Consider the following 20,808-nt stretch of genomic DNA (forward strand, 5'->3'; position numbering starts at 1 on the left):
AATTTTGGTGGCCCAAGGTGAGGGAAGATGTAAGGGAGTATGTAAGAGGGTGTGACCAATGTCAGCGAGCCAAAGGGGAAAGAAGGGCGCCGGCAGGGTTATTAGAACCATTACCCACACCAGAACGGCCTTGGGAAGCGATATCAATAGATTTTATGACGGATCTGCCAAAGTCCAAGGGGAAAACAGCCATCATGGTAGTAGTAGACCTGTTAACTAAGATGTGCCACTTTGTAGCATGCTCACATGCAGTCACAGCGGAAGAAACAGCGAAGTTGTTTGTAGAACACATCTTTAGGTTGCACGGGGCTCCCTTGAGGGTGATATCAGATCGCGGCAAACAATTTACTTCCAGGTTCTGGAGGAAGCTCATGAGCTTGCTGCACGTGGAAGTCAATTTTTCAACTGCCCGGCACCCTGAAACCAACGGGCAGGCGGAAAGAGCAAATGGCATTCTTCAACAATATCTGAGGTGTTATGTCAATGACAGAGAGAACGATTGGGTCGAAAAGTTGGCGTTGGCAGAATTTGCCTACAATAATGCGGAGAATGTGTCCACAGGGATGAGTCCCTTTTTGGCAAATTACGGGTGTCACCCCAGGGCATTTCCAGGGGAAGGAGGGGAGAGATGGAGCGTCCCAGCGGCTGAACATTTTGTAGAAGAGATGGAAGCGATCCATCATCAGCTCCAGCTCAACTTAGAAAGGGCTAAGGCACAATATAAGAAGCAGGCAGACAAGAACAGAAGGGAAGGTGAAACCATAAGGGTGGGGGATCAAGTGTGGTTGTCAACCCAAGGGTTGCCGTTCAAAGGGGGTTGTAAGAAATTGAGGCCCAGAAGATTGGGACCCTTTGAGGTCATTCAGCAGGTCAACCCGGTAGCTTTCAAACTCCGATTACCCAACCACATGAAATTGCACCCAGTGTTCCACAGGTCGTTACTGTCACCATACAGGGGGGGACGTGAAGGGGAGTACGTCAGGGGACCAGCCTTGGAAGAGAGGGAACGCCGCAACCATGTAGCGGAAATCCTCGATTCCAGGTGGAAGGGAAATCAGGTGGAGTATTTGGTGGCGTGGGAAGGGGAACCGGAGTCAGAAAACACCTGGGTGAATGCAGAGGAAGTCAATGACGAGGTTTTAACAGAAACGTTCCACCAAAGGTTCCCGAGGAAACCTCAGCCGATAGCAAGGTTTAGGAGGGAGTATTTCGGCACCACCGATGAGGAAGAGGAAATGGAAGGGTTCGCGGAGTCGGAGTTGGAAGAGGGAGTGGACTCCGATGACGAAGATTACCGAGAGAGTAGGAACAGCAACAAGTGGAGGGAAGTGTTCGCGACGTCGGAAGACGAAGGAGGTTCTTTCAGGGGTTTTACCTCCTCACCGCCAGTAGGGGAGGAGACGGGAGGGGGTGAAGGGGGCCCTGGAGGGGAGGTGGATGTCAGGGAACTGCCATCTAAAGCGCCGGGGGCGCAAAGGCTCACTGAGGTTGAGAGAGGAGTAGCAGCGGAAGAGGGAACCAGTAGAGGGCGAGCAAGAACTCCAAGGGAAAGTGAGTCGGAGGGATGGCTCAGAGACGCTTCCAGCGAAAACAGTGGGGAGGTCTCAGGACCTCCTATAGGGACACCCACACCTCGCCGGAAACTGTCACGCCGAGAGGCCAGACGACGTGTTTCCGTTAAAGAGCTTTTATGTTGGAAACGATTCCGAAAGCAGCCACTTTCGGATTCTACTAGTGATTGACGCAGCCATGCTGGAGGGGCTCCGTCACAGGCAGAGGTTTGAAAACCTGATCAAACTCTGAGGGACTTGCATTTTACGCACAAGCAGCTCATCGTCCCATCACAACATGCAATGTGCGCATAGTGCAAAATGCCTAGAAAAGGAGGTCCTCTAAAATAAGTACCGGTAAACCAATTTCTTTGTGAAGTAAATGACTGTAACCAAATCTGATTATTTTATTACTTTAAGAAATTTTATACACGGGGCTTCCGCTAGGGGTGCCGCGGAAGATTTCCAGCTCCCATGAGGTAATTTAGAGGCTGAGATGGGAGTAATCAGCCTCCCAAATTCTTCCTAGTGGAAGGGAAGATGCAGTCTCATCCGCGGTGCCCAACAAACCACCCCCGAGTTCATAAAGAAGGAGGGGGGCACTGGATGGAAAGCCCCCAAGGGAGTTCGGATCTCCTGGACGCTGTCTCCGCGAGCGCACCAAGTTCCATTACTTAAGATAAAAAATTGGATTTAAGTTCTTGGACATACTTCAAGCGAAGAAGGGGTAATTAATCTGCCAATTAAGCCAGCCACTGAGGTGCCGAGAGTGACGGAGAGGAAGAAAGATAACATCTAAGAATAACATCTAAGCCGGTATGTTGGAACGGAATGGAAAGGAGGGGGGGAATAAAACTTCTTCTTTTTCTACTACGATAATCTCTAACAACCCCCCCGCCCAGAAGAACCGTTTACATTATTTATAGGAAGTGAGATGGGAAAATATAAACTGTGTGGAAATAATAATACTATATAACTAAAGCTTTTGTTTTTTGAAACGTTTGGAAGAAGATAAAAGACTCTCCAAATATTGATATTAGAAAGAAGCAGGACCTCGTTAGCCGCTGGAGAGACACCAAAAAACTTTGAATGGATTCTGAGAAGGGTGATGAGACGCATTTTTTAACTGGGATCCGCCATTATGGGAGAAGGATGTGTTGCAGAGATAAATAGTCTTTGGGAAGGTGAGCTCTTAATTTGTTATTATATCTGTCCTTCAAGTCCGATTTGGCAAATCTCCCCTAGAAAGACTAATGTTTGATGCAACCTGTCTGAGAAAATTAATGAGCAAGCGCCCAGATTTTATTTCATCGGAACTGAGTGAAGATGGCATCTGCCACCAGAGAAGGACTTTTGGATTGATTCGGCATAAACACCAGCGTGTGAGGACATTCTGCAAACAACAGACTTACCAGCTGCAAAAAAAAAGGGAGAGTCATACAAATTTCACACAAAGCACATTATTGTTTATTTCAACTCGCCTGTGGAGACAGCTCAGAGGGCATGAAAGAAGGAAGGATAACAACAGGAAGATTTAAAGAAGGAACTATTGGAAACTCAAGGCAGTAGAAACATAAGATGATTGGAACCCCACTGAACTTGAAGCATGGGAAGCCCCAACAAAAATTTATAATTTGGCAGATATGTATTTGTATAATTTGGAATACTTAATGTGATTTGATTGGATTGTTAAAATGGAAAATTTATTAAAAGTTATTTAAAAAAGAAATAAGAAATTTTATACACTGCTTGATTGTAGTGAAAACTTGAAAAGCTGAATATAAATTATTGTAACAAACCATTGGTTACCTTTTTCAGGCTAATAATATAAGCTTCATCTTTGCAAATATTCTCCTTTAACATGTTATTCTTCTTCACCGCCTTGTCTACCAGGCTGCAAATATACTCAACCTGAGCACTCAGTCGTGTTTTCTGGTTTTCAAACTGGAACCTGAACAGACAGAATACAGTAATATGTTAAAATGGAGACAGCAATGGTTTCCTGTCAGGGGCCATTACATCACTCAGAAATAATGTAAAGGGATCTGTGTCGACTGTGGGAGGGCCAAAGTCAACAGTGGGAAGGGACAGAGTCAGAAGTGTTGGGGGCACCCGCTTTCTCTCTCTATTTCTGGCACACCTATTTTTCTCTTGCCCCCTCTTCCTCTCTACCCAGCAGACTGCCAGGGGAAGGACAGGTCACACTTGCTAAAGGGCTGAACTGATCAGTTGCAGAGGGGTGGGCATCCATGCTGCCCGCCCTTCTCTAAATGCAAGGTAAAAAACAAGTTATTATTTGCAGTGTAGATCCGTCAAAACTTACAATCTAATCTTCAATCCAAGGGAAACAACCAAGGAAGCAAAAGGTATTGGAATCAGGGTAAATAAGGAAGCAACATATAAAAACATTACACACAAACATCCCTACTGGTAGGGATAGGATAGGAAAAACAGCTTTGGAAAAGAATAAAGCTAATGACAATCTCTCCCCCAATGTACTTGCGTCCCCAAGGAGTAGCAAATGCATACTGGCGAGGGCGTCTATGCAATCATAGTTCTGACCTCAATTTAACAATAAAATAATCATCATATGATGATAGCTGAACAATATCTTAGGACAGAGACAGTAAGTATTATGTATACAGAAAACGGAGGAATTTTGATTACAGAATGATGTTACGAAACATCACTACTATTCACTTCTGCATAGTTACCTCTTCTTGTCAATTTCTTCCTGCTCTTGCAAATGTTCTTTTTCATATACACGAATATTGTCTACTCCAATCTCTGCACAGAAGTCACTGAAAGCATTGTCTTCCACCTGTTGCAACAGCCCCCCACCAAAAAGGCAATTAAATATAATTCCTTAAAATAAGTTCTTTCACACAGTATATGAAGGTTTTAGAAATGTAAGAAGTATCAATTGTTATTGTAGGGATGTTCACATATTACTGTCAACAAGTATACAAGTAGTCAAGCTATGCAAATCAACAATAACAATAATTTGTATAGACAAATGCTTGTGTCTGTGTGTAATGTGTGAATGTGCCATTTAGGAACATTGTCAAGACAAGAATTTTCTTAATGACCTCTTTCACAGAGTCACTGGAAAGAAACCTCACTTGTACCTTTTCTTCTTCAATAATGCATTATATTATTCACCTGTTAATTGGAACACAGGAACACTGAAAAGCTTGATAGGGCCAGAAGAATTTCACTACTATTTTTTTTACTGCCGATACACCTTTTTAGGAATATTTGGTTGGTAGAGATCAGGCCAAGCTAGACATTACATTATTAAGGAAAGTAGCAATTGTACAAACACAAATAGTAGCCATATGGCATGTGTGTGATTTGGACTGGGACTGTAAGGCAGCTGGGGGGGGGGGAGTCTTCAACTCTTTAGCCCCTCTATGCTCCCAACCTAAATAACTGTCCCCATCCCATGGTTCTTATCTGCACTGGGAAGAAAATTCCCTTTGGCAATTCCCTTTGGCGCAAGTGGGAGCTCTTCTCCCAATGCAAATATGGGGGTTGGGAGGAGAGATCTGGATCACGACAAAGGTGGAAGGTTAAATTGTCTACCCTTCAGCATAGCTCCTATTTACTTGGTTTTATTCACACACACACACACACACACACACACACACACACACACTTGCTAATTGCATGAACAGCATCACATCTAGTTTGGCCTGAACTGTTACATAAATTGGTGTTTGGCTAAAACTGTTTCAAATTTTATTTTATAATAGAAATGAAGTGCTAGTGTGCATTTTGAAGATTTCCTTTCTGTTAAATAATTAACATAATTATTATACAGGGGTAAATGCCAGAGAGAAGTAAAGGCAGCACTAGAAATTCAGTAGAACATATTTCCAAGAACAAGTCAAGGACTTCTTCAGGGACGCCATCAGTTCTTCTTAGAGAGCTGAACCTTGATCACTATCTATGGCAGCTGACCTGCCTTACTTACAATACTGGTTCAATTTAAATGAAACCTAAGATATGGGTCTTACTAAACTGTGCAGGGTTCCCATAAAGGGTTGTAAGTTGTCAAAGAATTGTCCAAATAAATTGGCAAGTTGTATCTTAACCTCTGAAAGATGGATCTTTGACATTAGACCATCATTGTGCCCTTTTTTCCAGATGTCAGAAAATTACTGTATTTTTCGGCCCATAGGGCGCACCTAGTTTTTTGGGGGGGGAATAGAGAAAAAATTATTTCCCCCCCAGGCGCAGGGCTGGGGCGGGGGAAGCCCGAGCTTCCCCCAACCCCAGAACAGGCAGCTCTTCACAAGCTGTGGGAGAGCTGCGCGAAGCCTGGGGGACGCTGAGCTCAGCGCGCCCCCAGGCTTCGGGGTGCAGGCAGCTCTCCAAAAGCCATGGGAGAGCTGCGCGAAGTTGCGCAGCTCTCCCACGGCTTGCAGATAGCTTCCTGAAGCCTGAAGAGCGAGAGGGGTTGGTGCGCACCGACCCCTCTTGCTCTCCAGGCTTCAGTGAAAGCCTGCATTCGCCCCATGGGATGCACACACATTTCCCCTTCGTTTTTGGAGGGGAAAAAGTGTGTCCTATAGGGCGAAAAATACTGTATTTGAACACTTTTCTATGTTTTTGTTATTAACAATGTTAAAATTTATTTTAACTGAGCTTTATGTGCTATATAGCTTTTGGATATGAAAGTGTTTTGTTGAGCTTTTGAACCCTCCCTCCCTGGATACATTTTATTTTGTAAATTATTAATCTGTGGTCTGAGTGAACATTAAGTCTGCAAAGACCTTTGGCTATATGCACTAAGTTTATTACAAGTGTAAAAGCAGGTCTGGAGCTTTCCCCTTAGATCAGTGGGTTTCAGAAGCAGCCACACAAGGAACACACATCTACAACCAATTGCCATAAGACAGCCATTCTATAATTCTATATGCTGCCATGAATGAAAAACTTATACCTCATTAATTTTCTTTTGGAGTTCATCCATTTTAACAGCTCTTTGTAAAACTCCTTCATTCAACATCACATGTTCTGACTGGCTATTTAATAGTACACTTTCCAGCATAGATTTTTCCTAAGTACAAATAAATATGAACAGTCTTTAAAAACAATAGAGAACTAGTCTCACTGTTTTAATTATTTATGTTGTAAGGAACCACACAATTGTACTGCAAATGTAACTATCAGAACATAGGTAGCTAACCTGTAGTCCACTGGCTGCATTTTGCACCCCAAACCATTTTTGGTGAGGCCTCCCCTAAAACTGCTCTATGGGTTGCCCACTATGAGACCATGATGCCAAAAAAGGCTTTTCGTGGGGCCTTCCATTTTTTCTTTTTTAAACATTTAATTATTTTAATGATGTTAATTCTTAGAAATAATTTGCTACTGCTGTAACTGGTTCCTGCTGTAGCTGGTGACAGCAACATGTTTGAGGCCAGACAAATCCAACCTAAATTTCTCAATTTACAAAATAATTTAAAGTTTAATTTAAAGAAATTGTTTTATTGACTCCTTCCAAAGGTAAACTTCACTATGCTACCGCGATGACAGAAGTTTTTTGTGTCCTCCCCACCCTCCCAAGATTTGTCCTTTGTAAACAAAATTGACAAAAATATGGTTGCACTCACTTTTAAACTGTGGCCCCTGGATGATTGATCAAGGGCAATGCAGTCCTTGGCACAATAAAAAAGTAAACTAGTCTGGAGATCAGAAGAAGCCACCCCCACTCCAACACCCAAACACAAAAAGGCCAATGTTTAGTTTCCTGTTCATCTAAATGCAAACTTCATGTTTAGAGTATAAAAGTATAAAAATGAAAGACTCCCAATAGAAACATTCCCTCCTAAATTATGGGTTTTTAAAAAAATATTACTTCTATTTCTTCAACGGGTAAAGGAAAAACCTCAATTATGTTACCATTTAAGATGTCCTAGTTAAAACCAAAAAGCAAGTCATTTTGCCCAGACAAGGAAAACAGCCACCTGAGAGTTTAATATTACCTTATAGAAATTAGCAATATGTTTTTTTTTAATAACTTCTAGTTCATTTTGCGAATATTTATGTCGTGTTTGAATTCCTTGGCATTGAGCTTGCAACTGCTTTAAATCAGCCTCTTTGCGCTTGATTTTCATCAAGTCCTAAGTATAGGAGAGAAATCTGATTTAGTTTGCATTTAGAGGGAAACCTACCTGAATCGCACTTTCTGTAACAAATTTGCGGTGCAGTTCTCCAACCGGGTAATATGTACAAGAATGTATTTATTAAGGGAAGCTGTGCATTAAAATGCATGCATTAGTGAAAATAACAAAAAAAAAATCTTAATATTATGGGAAATTGCATTTCAAAAACGTGTTCATTAGGGGGGAAATTGAATCAATTCATCAAAAGTTGAATTGTTCCTTTTACAGCATTACAGTAATGATATTAGGATACTTTGGCACCTTAAATTTAGGTTATGGGCCCAACAACGGAATGTCTAGGCACGCTTTTTAAAAACAAAAATACAAAGCTGAAAAAGAATGAACTACAGCTAAAATATTATGTTCATTTCAAATGATCTAGTCCTCATCTGCAAAAAACAAAGCCATGCCCTCCCTAATATTCTGAAGAGGGTCTCTTCTCCAGTCTTCAGAGAGTGGCTGGAAGTGGGGAGGCAGAAAAAGGTCCTCCTTTCCTTCCATTCTGTAGTTTGTTGCAAAATGCACCTAGAACAATGGGAGTTTCAAACACTGATACTGTTGGACATAATTTCCATAGCTTTACCTTTAGTTCATTCATCAGCTTCTCTCTCTGCTCCTTAAGTTCATTCACCTCTTTTTCATCCCAGTATCTAGCTTTCTTTTTCAAATCACTTGAGCCGCCAGAGATTACACCAGATTTCAAAAATAAAGTTCCATCCAGAGCCACTGTCTGAAAATTAAACACTTTTTTCCTGAATTGATCAATATTACTAGAGGGCAATTAGGCATAAGTATACTAACAATTCCTGGACTGAGGGTGAGGGCAAGTATATGGGGGGGGGGTGGATATTCCAAACTAGCTATATTCAAATCAATTTTGCCTTCCAATAAAACACAAAGAAACGGGGCATAAAACCAGTGAAATAGTTCAGGATTAAGGCAATTATATAATACAGTGTGTATCTGACTATCCTGTATCTTGGATGAAAGGTAGTATATGTGATAACCTCTGGCTAGCTTAAACCTAACCAGAACCTCTGGCTGGTCTCATATAACAGCAATTTTAAAAGACCTGCCCTGGATGTGAATTGTCTTATGAGCCTGGTGTGTATGGTGACTTTTAAGCTCTGAAGGTTCCTATTTTACCCATTCAGTGGGACAATGTTTAACTTCAGTAGCTAATGTGTCATTAGATTATAAACTCTGTTCCAGCTCCTGCCAACCTAGCATTATATTTTATATAACACTTTATTTTAATTTAAAACAGCAATAAAAACAGTAGCTATAACAAAATAATCAAAATAGATAAAACTAACAAATTTTCAAAAGCAAATGTTCAGAGGACCACCAGTGTTATCATGTCAGGGGGAAGTGTTTTAGTCTAGCCTATTTTAGCTGTATAAAATGTTTCTGGCACTGGCTAGCATTTCAAGTTATATAGTTCTGGAAAGATGAGCTCCATGATTCTTCTGAACATGTACCTTGCGTGTTTAAAAGCCAACAGGAAATCTTATTTTAAAAGTGAGGTTCTTTGTGCTTACTTTAAGTCGGTATGGTCCTTCAAATGCTATTTGTCTTGCTTCCTGTACTGTTTCACATACTAAACCGTTCCCACAAACAAACTGAATTACTTTCTTCAGTGCAGGAAACGATGTCTGTATAACATCAATCATCATTTTAGTTCCTTTTATCTCTCTCAATTGCTCATTGATTGGTTCTACCTAAATAAAAATGTTTAGAAAAGGTTACTTAAATACAATGAAAGAGCCTGTAACAAAGATTACAAGTATCCTATCAGATTTTGTTTCTAACATACGAAACATGCTTTCAGACACTCATAAATTAATAAAGCAATATTAATTGGGCCCAAAAGGAGCCACAGAGACCAAGTATACAAACCTAAACACTTTAATTGTTGTACAAAATCTTCTAAGACTACAGTCACATCTTACAAAATATTTTTAAAGCAAATTTAAACTAACAAAATTTCTTAGATGTCAAAGTAATCCCCAATCAGCTTTGTGAATAAAAAACTAATAATATACTTTTAATAAAAGTGTACCTTAAGGTAATCTAAAGGAAGGAAAGTTTCAGCCTCAGCTCTTTGTTCCTTGAGGAAACGAATACATTCTCTAGCTACTTTTTCTGAAGCCACAACAATCGCAACCATATACATGCCAAAAACTTTGGTGACAGCAAGCTGATATTTTTTATGGATAGGGTGACACAAGTCAAGCAGTCTTCCAAACTAAAAACAGAACAGCAATAATAAGCAAACTGGTCTTTTGAGTTTGTACAGCACACATTTCATTTTAGCTAATTTCCCATTTTTTTCAATTAAAATTGCATTTTTTTTTCTTGATGGAAGCATCCATTTTCAAGAGGCATCAGAAAAACCAAACCTTACAATCCTCATTCTAGAAGCAAATACAGGAATGTTTTTAAGAGCAGTAAATCCATTATGGAAAGACATTCAATGCATTCTACCTAAATGAACCTTATTTGAGCACATATGAGAACCTACTATGTGGAGCATCTTAGAAGCCTCTGGGTATGTTGGTGTATTACTATGGCAATGTTTTATCACACCATTTTTAAATAAACTTGTGATTGCAGCTAAAACACTTTCCCAGCTTTAGCTCAGTGGAAAACCACTTGAATGAGAGTCCTAATATCATACTATATGACTAGCCAATGTGAGGCTTCCAGACGCTGTGGGACTCAAGCTATTAGCCAGCAAGGGCGATGGTCAAGGATGATGGGAGCTGTAGTCCATCATCATCTGGAGGGCATCACTGCCATAACGATAATAATAAAAAGGATTGTTTTATTGTCTAGAAAATTCATTTTGAGCGCAGCCATTGAACACATTGCTAAAAAGACAGTGTATGCAATGGGTGTGTCAGTGATATTCTAATAATTAAAACACTATTTATTTATTTATTTATTTAAAAGAGGGGTGTATGGAATGTTTTAGTGATCATTTGTTAAAAATAAAAACGTATTTTTTAATCTGCAAAGATTAAAGTGAATGAGTGCCAAGAATTAAACTATTGCTCAGGTGAACTGCACCTTCTCCACAGCCTCAACATCATGTTCACCTGAGCTGATGCAACATAGATGCAGGAAAAGCACAATACTCCTCCCAACGGTATGGACAGTCAGATACAATGGAAAAACTAGGATTGGCTCCTAGCGTTGTCCACCCATCTCAGAGCGGTTCAGCAGGGAGCTTCCAACCTCCTGCTCCTCTTGTCCCGCACTGCCAGTTGGAGAAACATATTCTTGTGGTTCCATAGTTTCTTTTTGAAAACCAAGTTGAGATTTATTTATTTTTAATCAGGTGGGGTATGTATTTTATGAAATAGCTAGCTAGCTACTAGTTTCTCACTTTTAGTGAGCATAAAAGTTATGTAGCCACCATAGTGCTACTTTATATACCCAGTTAGAAAAATACTGATACTCAAAAATGGTTTGCTAGTTCTCAGTTGCACTTATGTTCAACACCTCTCAGCATTTATCAAGTAGGAAACATGATAAAGACAACTGGCTATTCACAAGGCGAAATTCTGAAGTCTACTGAACACTTTAAAATGTAACAATGAGTCCATCTAGTTACCACGTGACCAGGATAAAGTCTTTTGAGGCTCTCCAAGTTTTCAGCCCTTGTCTTCTGGCGTTTCCCCTCATGGACATCGATTTTTGCATTATGCAGGTCACTGACAATTTTATTCAGTTCTTCATTTAACTCAGTCATTCGTGTCTTTGACCTTTCAATTTCATTTGTGAGTGTTACTTCTTCCTGTTTTTTCTCTGCTAAAGATTCACTTCAAACCAAAGCAAAATGGTAAAAAACACAGCCCAATTAGTTTAATGTCAACTAAGCAACACTGCCATGAATCCTGAAGGTCATCTTTCAAGGGAGGATCCCAGTCAAATCAAGCAGGGCTTGAAGTACCTGCCAATCAACAGATTGCCATCACTTTCAGCAGGGATGGGCTCCATTGGGGAGCTGCCGAGAAAAGCCAGTCCTGGCAGGGCTGCATTTAGTGCCAAATAGAAACCCTGCTTGCCAAGGAACAATCAGGATTGCACTTTAAGGCTCTTGGTTGTTCTTACGCAACAGTGTTTTTACCTGACCCCTAGGTAAATGATCGTAGGTGGGGAGACTCAGTTACAGGATCTTGATCTGCAAATAGAAGTACAACTCTCTGGAAAAAGCTACCATAAGAGAAAATTCCTGATCATCCAAAGTGTCCACAGTGAAAAACAGTATGAACCAAAGATACATTCGAGTGAGAGAAAGAACCCCCAAATGTAAAACTTACTAAACTAAATTCTTAAGACAAGCATCTCCCCATCCCACCCCCACACCTTGCACAGTAACCTTCCTGGCTGGGTAGGGCACTTTCTATCCATTAGAAAAATGTACATATGTAAGACCAGTAATAATAACAATAATTATTATTAATTTATACCCTGCCCCAGCCACTCTGGGTGGCTCCCAACAGAATATTAAAAACACGATAAAACATCAGACATTAAAAACTTCCCTAAACAGGGCTGCCTTCAGATGTCTTCTACAAGTCAGATAGTTCTTTATTTCCTTGACATCTGATGGGAGGGCGTTCCACAGGGCAGGTGCCACTACCGAGAAGGCCCTCTGCCTGGTTCCCTGTAACCCCACTTCTTGCAGTGAGGGAACTGCCAGAATGCCCTCGGAGCTTGACCTCAGTATCTGGGCTGAACGATGGGGGTGGAGATGCTCCTTCATTATCCTTTTCACCTCAAGTGGTGTTAGCACCAAAACAACCTTGCTCATACTGATTTATTGGGAGAGAATATTGTTCTTACTACTGTATTGTCTGTCACTGTCAGGAACTGAGCAGAGTAGGAATGGTGGAGACTACCTCCCCATCCTGACATTAAGGGAGGAGGAAGATGGAAGACAGTATAGGTGTGGGCAGGCTGCTTGGATGAGTGAAACCGACCACCTGTCTCCTTGATCCTTGCCCATTCTGGCTCATAAAAGCGAGCCGGGAAGGGCTGGGCGATGGGCTCCATGGGGTGATGTTTCCCTCTGTGAGGGAGCCTTCCCAGACCCGCTGAAAGAGGGCAACCAGCCAGGAGCCTCTGACAATGTCCTGACAGTCACCCTGGGTTCATTTGGGAGAAAATGTAGGATATACATTTTATATGTATTAAAAATAATATCCCCAGTCAACTTATGAAACTCAGCCCACTCCAGAGCTCTGTGAGTTTACCTGGGTATATGCAGAAAGCCAATTTACATCTCAAAACTATATAGCATACACCTGTAGATTTGCATGCAATGCTCTCCCTTTAATATACTATTTTGACAGTAGGTTTATGGGGAAAACCAAACAAAAAACTATGAAAATATTTTAATCTAATAGCTCATGTTTGTGCAAAAAGTGATGAATTTAAATTTAATCAGATTTTATAAATACATACACACATGTGCTGCTATACTCTGTCAACTTCTCTATCCGCTTTTCATGATCTTCTATCTGTTCCATAACTTGCTTCATACTTGCCTAAACAAAAACAGAATGTCAAAAGATACTACTTTATCAAAAAGGAATGTGAGGCTTACCCTTATTCTCTCCCTAGTGGATGGAAGTTATCCAGGGGATGGATTGCTCCTATGACTTACTTCAGAGACAGAGCAAAGCAAAGCACTCTGTACTTAACCCTCCCACCAACTGAAAGAACTTCAGGATGTAATGCTGCTGAATAAACCATTTTGCGCATAATTTGGCATCCAATCAACCATTAACATGGAATTTTAGAGTTGGAAGAGACCCGAGGGTAATCTACTCCAACCCCCTGCAATGCAGGAATCTCAGCTAAAGCATCCATGACAGATGACCATATTAACCCTTCCCCCAAACAGAGCCAATGATTCAGAAGACAATCTACGTAACACTGCCCATTTGTACTGGAAACACATCCTCAGGTCTTCTGGGCTTGAGAGAATCATTGCCACGAACAGTAACAAACTGTCCCTCTTCTACCTCTAAAATGCTAGTGGCTTTAGAATGAAGGATCTCACTTTGAAAAGTCTATTAGAGGAAACATTGTGAGTTTGCTAGAGGAAGCTCTCAGAGCCCCAAAGCATTCATTTACCCGAGAGTCTGCCTGGTGGGTCCCTGGTACCTTAAGGCTCTTCAGGTTAGCATCTTTCACAACAGGCAAGTTTCTCCCCCTGTGAAGCTCACAAAGCAATCTCCTTTCCCTGCCAACTTTCCCATTCCAGAGCTGTGTCTAAAGACTTGTAAGCCTTCTTTTTTCTCTCCCTGTTCTCCCACTTATTTATTAAAAAATTATTAACACACTACTGGACAAGATACAAGCAGAACCACTGTCATACACTTCCTGATGTCCATCCCACTAAGTCAGTCCAGGAGAATATCAAGGTTGACAGCATCAAAAACCACTGAGAGATCAAGCAAAAGTAGCAGGGTCTCACTTCCCATGTCCCTCTTGCAATAAAGGTCATCCATCAGGGCAACTAAGGCTGATTCAGTTCTGAAACTGGGCCTGAACCCAGACTGTAGTGGATCTAGATAATCAGTCTCATGAAGGAACACCTGCGGTTGTTCAGTCTCCAGCTCTTTCCCCCTGAAGGTTGCATCTCTATCCAGTTGCCTTTCTACTACACCCTTTTGTTTCCAGAACAATTGAGGTTTCCATCCTCAATTTCCTCAACTCTGCCATGCAAAGATCATTGGAGGACTATTATGTGCTGGGATCTTCATCGATCACTATTCTTTACGGGACTAACTAGATGCAATAGGGAGGGCAGAGAAAAAACTGCCTTGGTGCTGTTTGTTAGCAAAACCGAATGCATGAAAATACACCGTTTCTTGAACTGCACAGCAAGTGAGGTATTAACATAGAAATATGAAAACCAAGAGGGCCAACAGGTTGAATACAACTCTTGCCCCAAAATAATTTTTTGTTTGTTATTATTTACAAGTACCTCAACTTCTCTCTGTTTCCGCTGCTCAAATGCCATCTTGTCCTCATCTGCCTTTTGCTCCAAGTGCAGTTTTTTCAGTTGCTGAGTCAATACAGCTACTTTTTTCCTAACTAGTTCTTTCAGCTCCTTATATTTACGTATCTGGACACAAGATCGGACATACATTACCATAAAAGCTATTTACCAAGTTTATAAAGTGCTCAAGAGCAATCAGTAAAATATTATTCTTTTTTAAGAAAATCCACCATGTAGTAATTTTATAGCTTGAATTTTCCAAATCATTGTCCATTTAAGGTATTTAAAGTTATTTTATTTCTTGTTTTAATTAACTTTTAAAAATAACATGTAGGACTATATGGGACACTAGAAACAAAAAAACCCATCATCATTTAATATTCTACATACAAAAGATAATGAATATCTCCTACAACAACTTCCTGATTTATGTGGCTAAGACATAATAATCACTCCAAAAATGAATTAAAAAGAATTTAAAATGAAATGGTGAAAACAACGAACTCCTGATGTGTTAAGTATATGTCTAAAACTACCTAGAGTTGAGCATTGCTTGAGAATTTTTCTGCTTGTTTTAAAATTTACCTGACTTTCTTCCAGCAAAACCTCTCTCCCTCGGTGCAGTGCTTCCTCTTCAACCTTTTTTTCATATGCTTTCCAAGCTTTATCAATATCCATCAGTTCTGTCTCTAGTTCTTTTTTGTTTTCTTCCATCTTAGCCTGTTCTTTCATATGATCTCTTAAATCTTTCTTAGCTGTATCTACTTTTTTTATTTGGTAAGAGGTTCTTTCTTTTGCTTTAATATACTGAGGTCTTTTCTGATTCAGCAAAACTTCCAGAGACCTAAAAAAGGGATATATTTTGATCTTTGAACAAAGTACTTTTCAAAGGAATTCAAGAAAGAATTTTGAAAGGCTCCATTAAAGTCATCAACCTTTTTTCCAAATAAACAGTGGTCCACTTACTTTGAATATGACTTAATAAGGAGACATCCATTTAGTGGGTTACTTTATTCAAATCACCCAGAGATCTACCTGGAAATTCTGCCCAATGCCCATATAAAAAAGCCCACGGCTGGTTAATCTACTATACTGGGACACATCTGATTTCTAAGTACTCAAGGGGGAGGCTCGCTCTGATTCTGCTACATCCTTTAATACTGCAGGGAAAGAGGCTGCCTTCTGAGATACTTTGACAGATGCAGAGACTGAAGCTGCCCTGGATGGTGCCTTTGCTGGAACTGGTTAAGCAGAGCACATAACCAGATGGGAAATGGCCTTGATGGTAAGCCAAGGCGTTAAATAATCTGGCTCCCTTAACCTCCTCATTGGGCAAATCATTCCCCTGGCCTCTCTCTCCTTATCTAAGTCATGAGGTGTCTCCTGAGGGAGGCTCTTGAGTCTCAGGAAGAAATGCCTCACTTCTACCCAGGTCCCTAGATAGAGAGCTGATAGGTTTAGAAGAACCCTTGCCCTTAACTGGAGTAAGGGGAATCTGGGAATTCATATTCTGAAATGTCAGGAAAGTGGCCCTGGACAGTCCTGTTTTGTGATGGCATAAGGTTGGGTTTCAAGGCTCTGTTCATTCTTCTGTTATGCTAAGAATCTGGGATTGGCAAGGGAAGGGGTGAAACCAGATTTTAAAAATATATATTGAACTCGTCTGGGATTTTTGCTTCTTAGCAATATCGGTCAGTAAATAGAAACTGAGGCTTTGCATAATCTCCAGATTCAGCAGGCTGGCTCTGGAGAGCTGAAAGAGAATAAATAGAAGCATTCCCACTCAAAGCATTTCACAACATTATACTGCCTCCTGAAAATGGGGAAACAAAATCCTCACCCGCTAGGCGTAGCACAGCATTCTGAGAGATGGGTAGAAACAAACATTTCCCAACAATGTTAATTTATGCACTTACTTTATTTCTTTTTCGATCTGCTGCTGTTTTCTATTTAATGCTCCAAGCGCTTTTTTCTTGGCTCCCACTGCATCTTCAGCACGGGAAACAGCAGTTTTGTTAGAATCAATATCCTTGTTTTTTGCAGCCAATTTGCTGTTCAGAAAGTTAATTTTTTGTTCATTGTGATACAGCTTGAACATTTGCAGCTTCTCTCTGCATTCCCTTAACTTGTCAAACATCATCTGGTAATGCTCTGCCTGTAAACAACCAAATTATTAACAGCAAACTGATATTCAACAGCAATGGATATTGGTAGTTAAAAGTTGCAAGCAAAGCACCAAACAAAAAACTTGCATTTATTTCAGTTATATTAAATATACATACAATATGTATTAGTAATAATTTGTGATTTATAGATGCAGCCTATATATTTAAATCTTTAAAACAGTATTTGTAAATATTAGAAATTTCTTAATAGACATCACTATACTAAGGGTTTCAGTGTTTTTTGTGGAGGGAGGGGTGAAGGGCAGATGGTACCACCATCTGGCCATGCTGCAGCCCAAGCCCTGAGTGCTGGTTTCCTGCAGGCTGGGCCTCTGTGTGAATCAGAGAAGGAAGGTCTCCTACCCTGATCTCTGCCTCGACTATCTATCAGGGGCATGGCCTAGGCATTGTTGTCAACTCTCTCTCCCAGCCTATCTTGTCTTACAACACTCACCACCTTGATACGGACAAAATGTTAGCCACTGGTTAACAGAGCTGGATAGGAAACATACTCCATTCATAGGTTTTGCCTTCTCCAAAGCAATATTATTTGATAATTGTTTAATTATATTATTCTTTAGTTTGTCACAACAGGTTACAGGTGTCGGAGGAATAGGACCAGATCCATAGCAGGATACACACTTTAAGCCTGGCATGCGTGCCATAAGGGCCACAGTTTCAATCTGCACCAAAGCGGGCCAGAAAGTCTCTTCTGTTTCTTAAAACACGTATGGCTAACCTTCTTTGGTCCAAGGGCCAGGTTTTCTTATGGTCAAACCTCTGGAAACTGTATGCCTGCTGTGGGTATGGCCAATCCACACCCTGCCGTGCACACTCATGTCCTGCTGCACGCTCAAGGTCCAGCTCTTCTTTACTTAGCTTTCACTGTTTGCACTGACTTCCCTTCTGACTGGACAGATTCCATTACCAGGTGGTTGGTTGGTAGGGACAGAAGGAGAAGTGGAGACAGACTAAGTATGGTGGCTGACAAAGAAAAGGTGGGCCTGGGAAGTAGGAAAACCAGCTCCCAGGGAAGCACTGAAAAAGGGGAAGCTGGATCCATGGGGGAAGGGGGAGGGGGGCAGCAAGAGGGCTGAGGAGAAACTGGGGCAACAGAAAGAGCAGTTTATTTTTCTTTCATTTTCTTTTCCTTTTGCCTTAGAAACTACACCACTGCTGATATTGCAGAGCCGTTGATTATTTTAGTTGATTATTATTTCTACTGTTGAACAAGAAGAACCAGACACATGATTCTCAGCTCTGAACCAGGAGAAGCAAAGAAAAATGTCAAATGAAACCTGATTTATAAGATTTCTGCACAAATAGTTAAAGTGAATTCAGAGGAAGCATATTTTGGCACAATAATGCTGGTGCTTATGCTTATGAGCTAAATCTCTATAATGGGAAATTATTTAGAAAACACTGATTTAAATCATGAATTTCTACCGAAAACAATAAAAACACCACCTAAGAACCAAAAACAATATTGCTAAACTTCGCACACAAACTTTAAGAGCCAAATGTTTTGTGCTATTCTTTGAATTACCTCCTCCTTCTCCAACTTGGCACGTTTGCGCTCAGCTGCAACGTTTTTCTTCTTGTTATAACTAAACTGTGCCTCTTCCTCTGACTGTTGCATATTCTTCTTCTTTTCTGCGTATTCAGCAGCAAGTTCTCCTGAATGACTAATTTGTTCAAAAAGTAGAGTTCTTTCCTTGGGTTTCTTCATAGCAATAGTTTCAACTTCACCCTACAGTGAAGTAGGATCAAACTACAGAATTACAAAGCATTAAAACTGAAGCAAAACCTTGTCACCAGCAAAAAAAAATGAGAAAGGGATTAAAAACAAAGACCATGTTTGCATGTCATATGAAACCATCATCTGATTTAAAGAATTGGGAACAAACTTCGGCCACATACACACCGTACATGTAAAGTACATTCAAAGCACTTTCCCTGACCACACAAAGAATCTTGGGAACTGCAGTTTTTAACATCAGGCACAGGAAAGGTGGCTAGTTTGTCCGAAACAGCCTGTCCAATCTGTGAAGCCTGGTGGACTTGGTGAGGCCAGCAAGCTGGAAGTTTCTCACTCCTACATTAAACTATGGTTTAGCATGACATGCACAGGCAAAAACAAACCACAACTAGCTTTGGTCTTGTGCATCCCCCATTTCCTCCTCCTCTATGACCAGGGTGAATTCAGAAGCTTTTGTTTCTGCTTTTCCAACACTGAGCTTCTTCACATTGTCATTTTATGTGTTATTTTATTATAGGTTCAAACTATGGCTTGCCATGCAACTAACCAGAGTTAATGTTAACCACAATTCTAGCGTAGTTAAGCAGAAACTGTTAAGAGGAAACAAAAGCTTCTGAACTTATTCTGTAAGTAAGCCTAAATTACTAGCCTGCAAAAAATGTTTACTAGTCTGCTGGGAGCTGGAAACAGCTTGCCACATTTCTATGCTGAACAAGGAGGAGGAGGCTTTCGCCCTCTGGTAGCCCTGCTTGGTTTCTGCAAAGGCAGAGCACTCTATCCTTCCTCTGCACACAATTCATTGCACGGCTGCTAAGCTGGTGCTAAAATACAAGGCTAATACAGTACCTGCTTCAATCTATCAATGGGTGTGAGGCTGCAGGACACAGGATGTCACACATTCTACTCCCCAGATTCTTCCATGCCTCTGAAGCTGCAGAGACCTGTGCCAGTTATGCTCTAGTTTCCTGATACATTAGATTACAACACAAATATTTACCTGAAAAACCAGGCAATTCCTTGCTCTAGCAATTATACCAATTTCTTCAAGTTCCTTTGTATAAACAGATCTGCTGACAATCTTGTCATTTACAAGGAATTCAGATCCACTGCCTAATTTTGGAAGAAAGAGCAGATTGTACAATCCATCCATTTTGAAAGAGATAATGACTACTCAAGCCAAGAAGATGGTTCATTATTTTCTGACGTGGTCTTTAGTTCTGAACTGTTACCAAATCTGCGATTGCACTAGTGCATGCGTTCACATGTATGCTCATGTTACACAGAGATGGCAAAAAGCTTAGAAGCATGCCTTTGAAAATAAGTAGGCAGCATCAAAGCCAAACAAGTTGCTTGTTATGGATCTCAGGAGGAACCAGGCGTCTTCCTAAGCAATGGGAGGCAAAGCCTGTTGTCTCACCATTCCTGTGAGATCCAGGTCATCTACTAGCACTCCAGAAAAACCAACAAGAATGCCTTGTCTCATGGGTCTTCTTTTAACCGTACTGAGTTCTCCCAAACCTTTTACTGCAATTGAAAACATACAAATATTTCCTTCCAAGATGGATACTGTCTGGTGCCTTCCCAAGAAAGTCTCAAAAGTGAAACAACAAATGTGGCTTAGAGGCAAGGGAATTCAGAAGGTGGAGGTAAGTGGGGAGACATTGCTAGACACTACACTAAGTGAAAGTACCGTATGTAAGGAGAAGGTGCTCATAACCTGCAGCTTTGCAGTGCATGACCAGACAAGAATGACATTAATGGCTTAACCAAGTGATGGGGACCAATATATCAATCCAAAACTGGTTTTGAAATCCATATCATAATGGTTTCATAAAATGTCACCTGGCAAACATCCCAATATTGGGGAAACCATGTAGCCAGCTAGTGATTCTTAGTGCTTCCGCTGCCTCCTGCAGGGGCAGTGAGTGACTCACAAGAGTAGGTGTAGCAGCCTTCACGAGAGGCTCCCCACCCCCCATTCTGCAGCGAGCAGCAGCTCAGCTCCAATACCTGCTGCAGAGGCAACTAATCACAAGAGCAGATGACAATTAGAAAGCAGCAGCCAGCAGCAGAAACTTAGCAGACACCTGAGGTTCTGCTTGCTTAAAGTAGGGCTGGCGGGCCAGGCTGGTAGGTGCTA

At 40.9% G+C, this 20,808-nt stretch overlaps 1 protein-coding gene across 5 annotated transcripts in view; it reads right to left on the reverse strand.

Annotated features, from left to right (window-relative positions):
* The window catches only part of SMC1B (structural maintenance of chromosomes 1B), a 41,498-nt gene that overhangs the window by 14,649 nt on the left and 6,041 nt on the right, over nt 1-20,808 (reverse strand). For 3 of the 5 annotated variants that reach the window (XM_081913292.1, XM_081913293.1, XM_081913296.1), the window contains exons 4-17: nt 19,666-19,778; nt 18,456-18,659; nt 16,661-16,899; nt 15,330-15,588; nt 14,730-14,870; nt 13,199-13,281; nt 11,343-11,550; nt 9,786-9,971; nt 9,265-9,444; nt 8,307-8,453; nt 7,544-7,681; nt 6,499-6,615; nt 4,265-4,371; nt 3,360-3,501 (exon numbers count right to left, since the gene is read on the reverse strand). In XM_081913292.1, coding sequence (XP_081769418.1) covers nt 3,360-3,501; nt 4,265-4,371; nt 6,499-6,615; nt 7,544-7,681; nt 8,307-8,453; nt 9,265-9,444; nt 9,786-9,971; nt 11,343-11,550; nt 13,199-13,281; nt 14,730-14,870; nt 15,330-15,588; nt 16,661-16,899; nt 18,456-18,659; nt 19,666-19,778 — 2,264 coding nt within the window. The remainder of the gene's footprint in view (nt 1-3,359; nt 3,502-4,264; nt 4,372-6,498; nt 6,616-7,543; nt 7,682-8,306; nt 8,454-9,264; nt 9,445-9,785; nt 9,972-11,342; nt 11,551-13,198; nt 13,282-14,729; nt 14,871-15,329; nt 15,589-16,660; nt 16,900-18,455; nt 18,660-19,665; nt 19,779-20,808) is intronic. The other 2 variants (XM_081913294.1, XM_081913295.1) reach the window with 2 other exon arrangements.

The sequence above is a fragment of the Podarcis melisellensis genome, assembly GCF_964234715.1.
Source record: "Podarcis melisellensis genome assembly, chromosome: 5".
In the NCBI taxonomy this organism is placed as follows: domain Eukaryota; kingdom Metazoa; phylum Chordata; class Lepidosauria; order Squamata; family Lacertidae; genus Podarcis; species Podarcis melisellensis.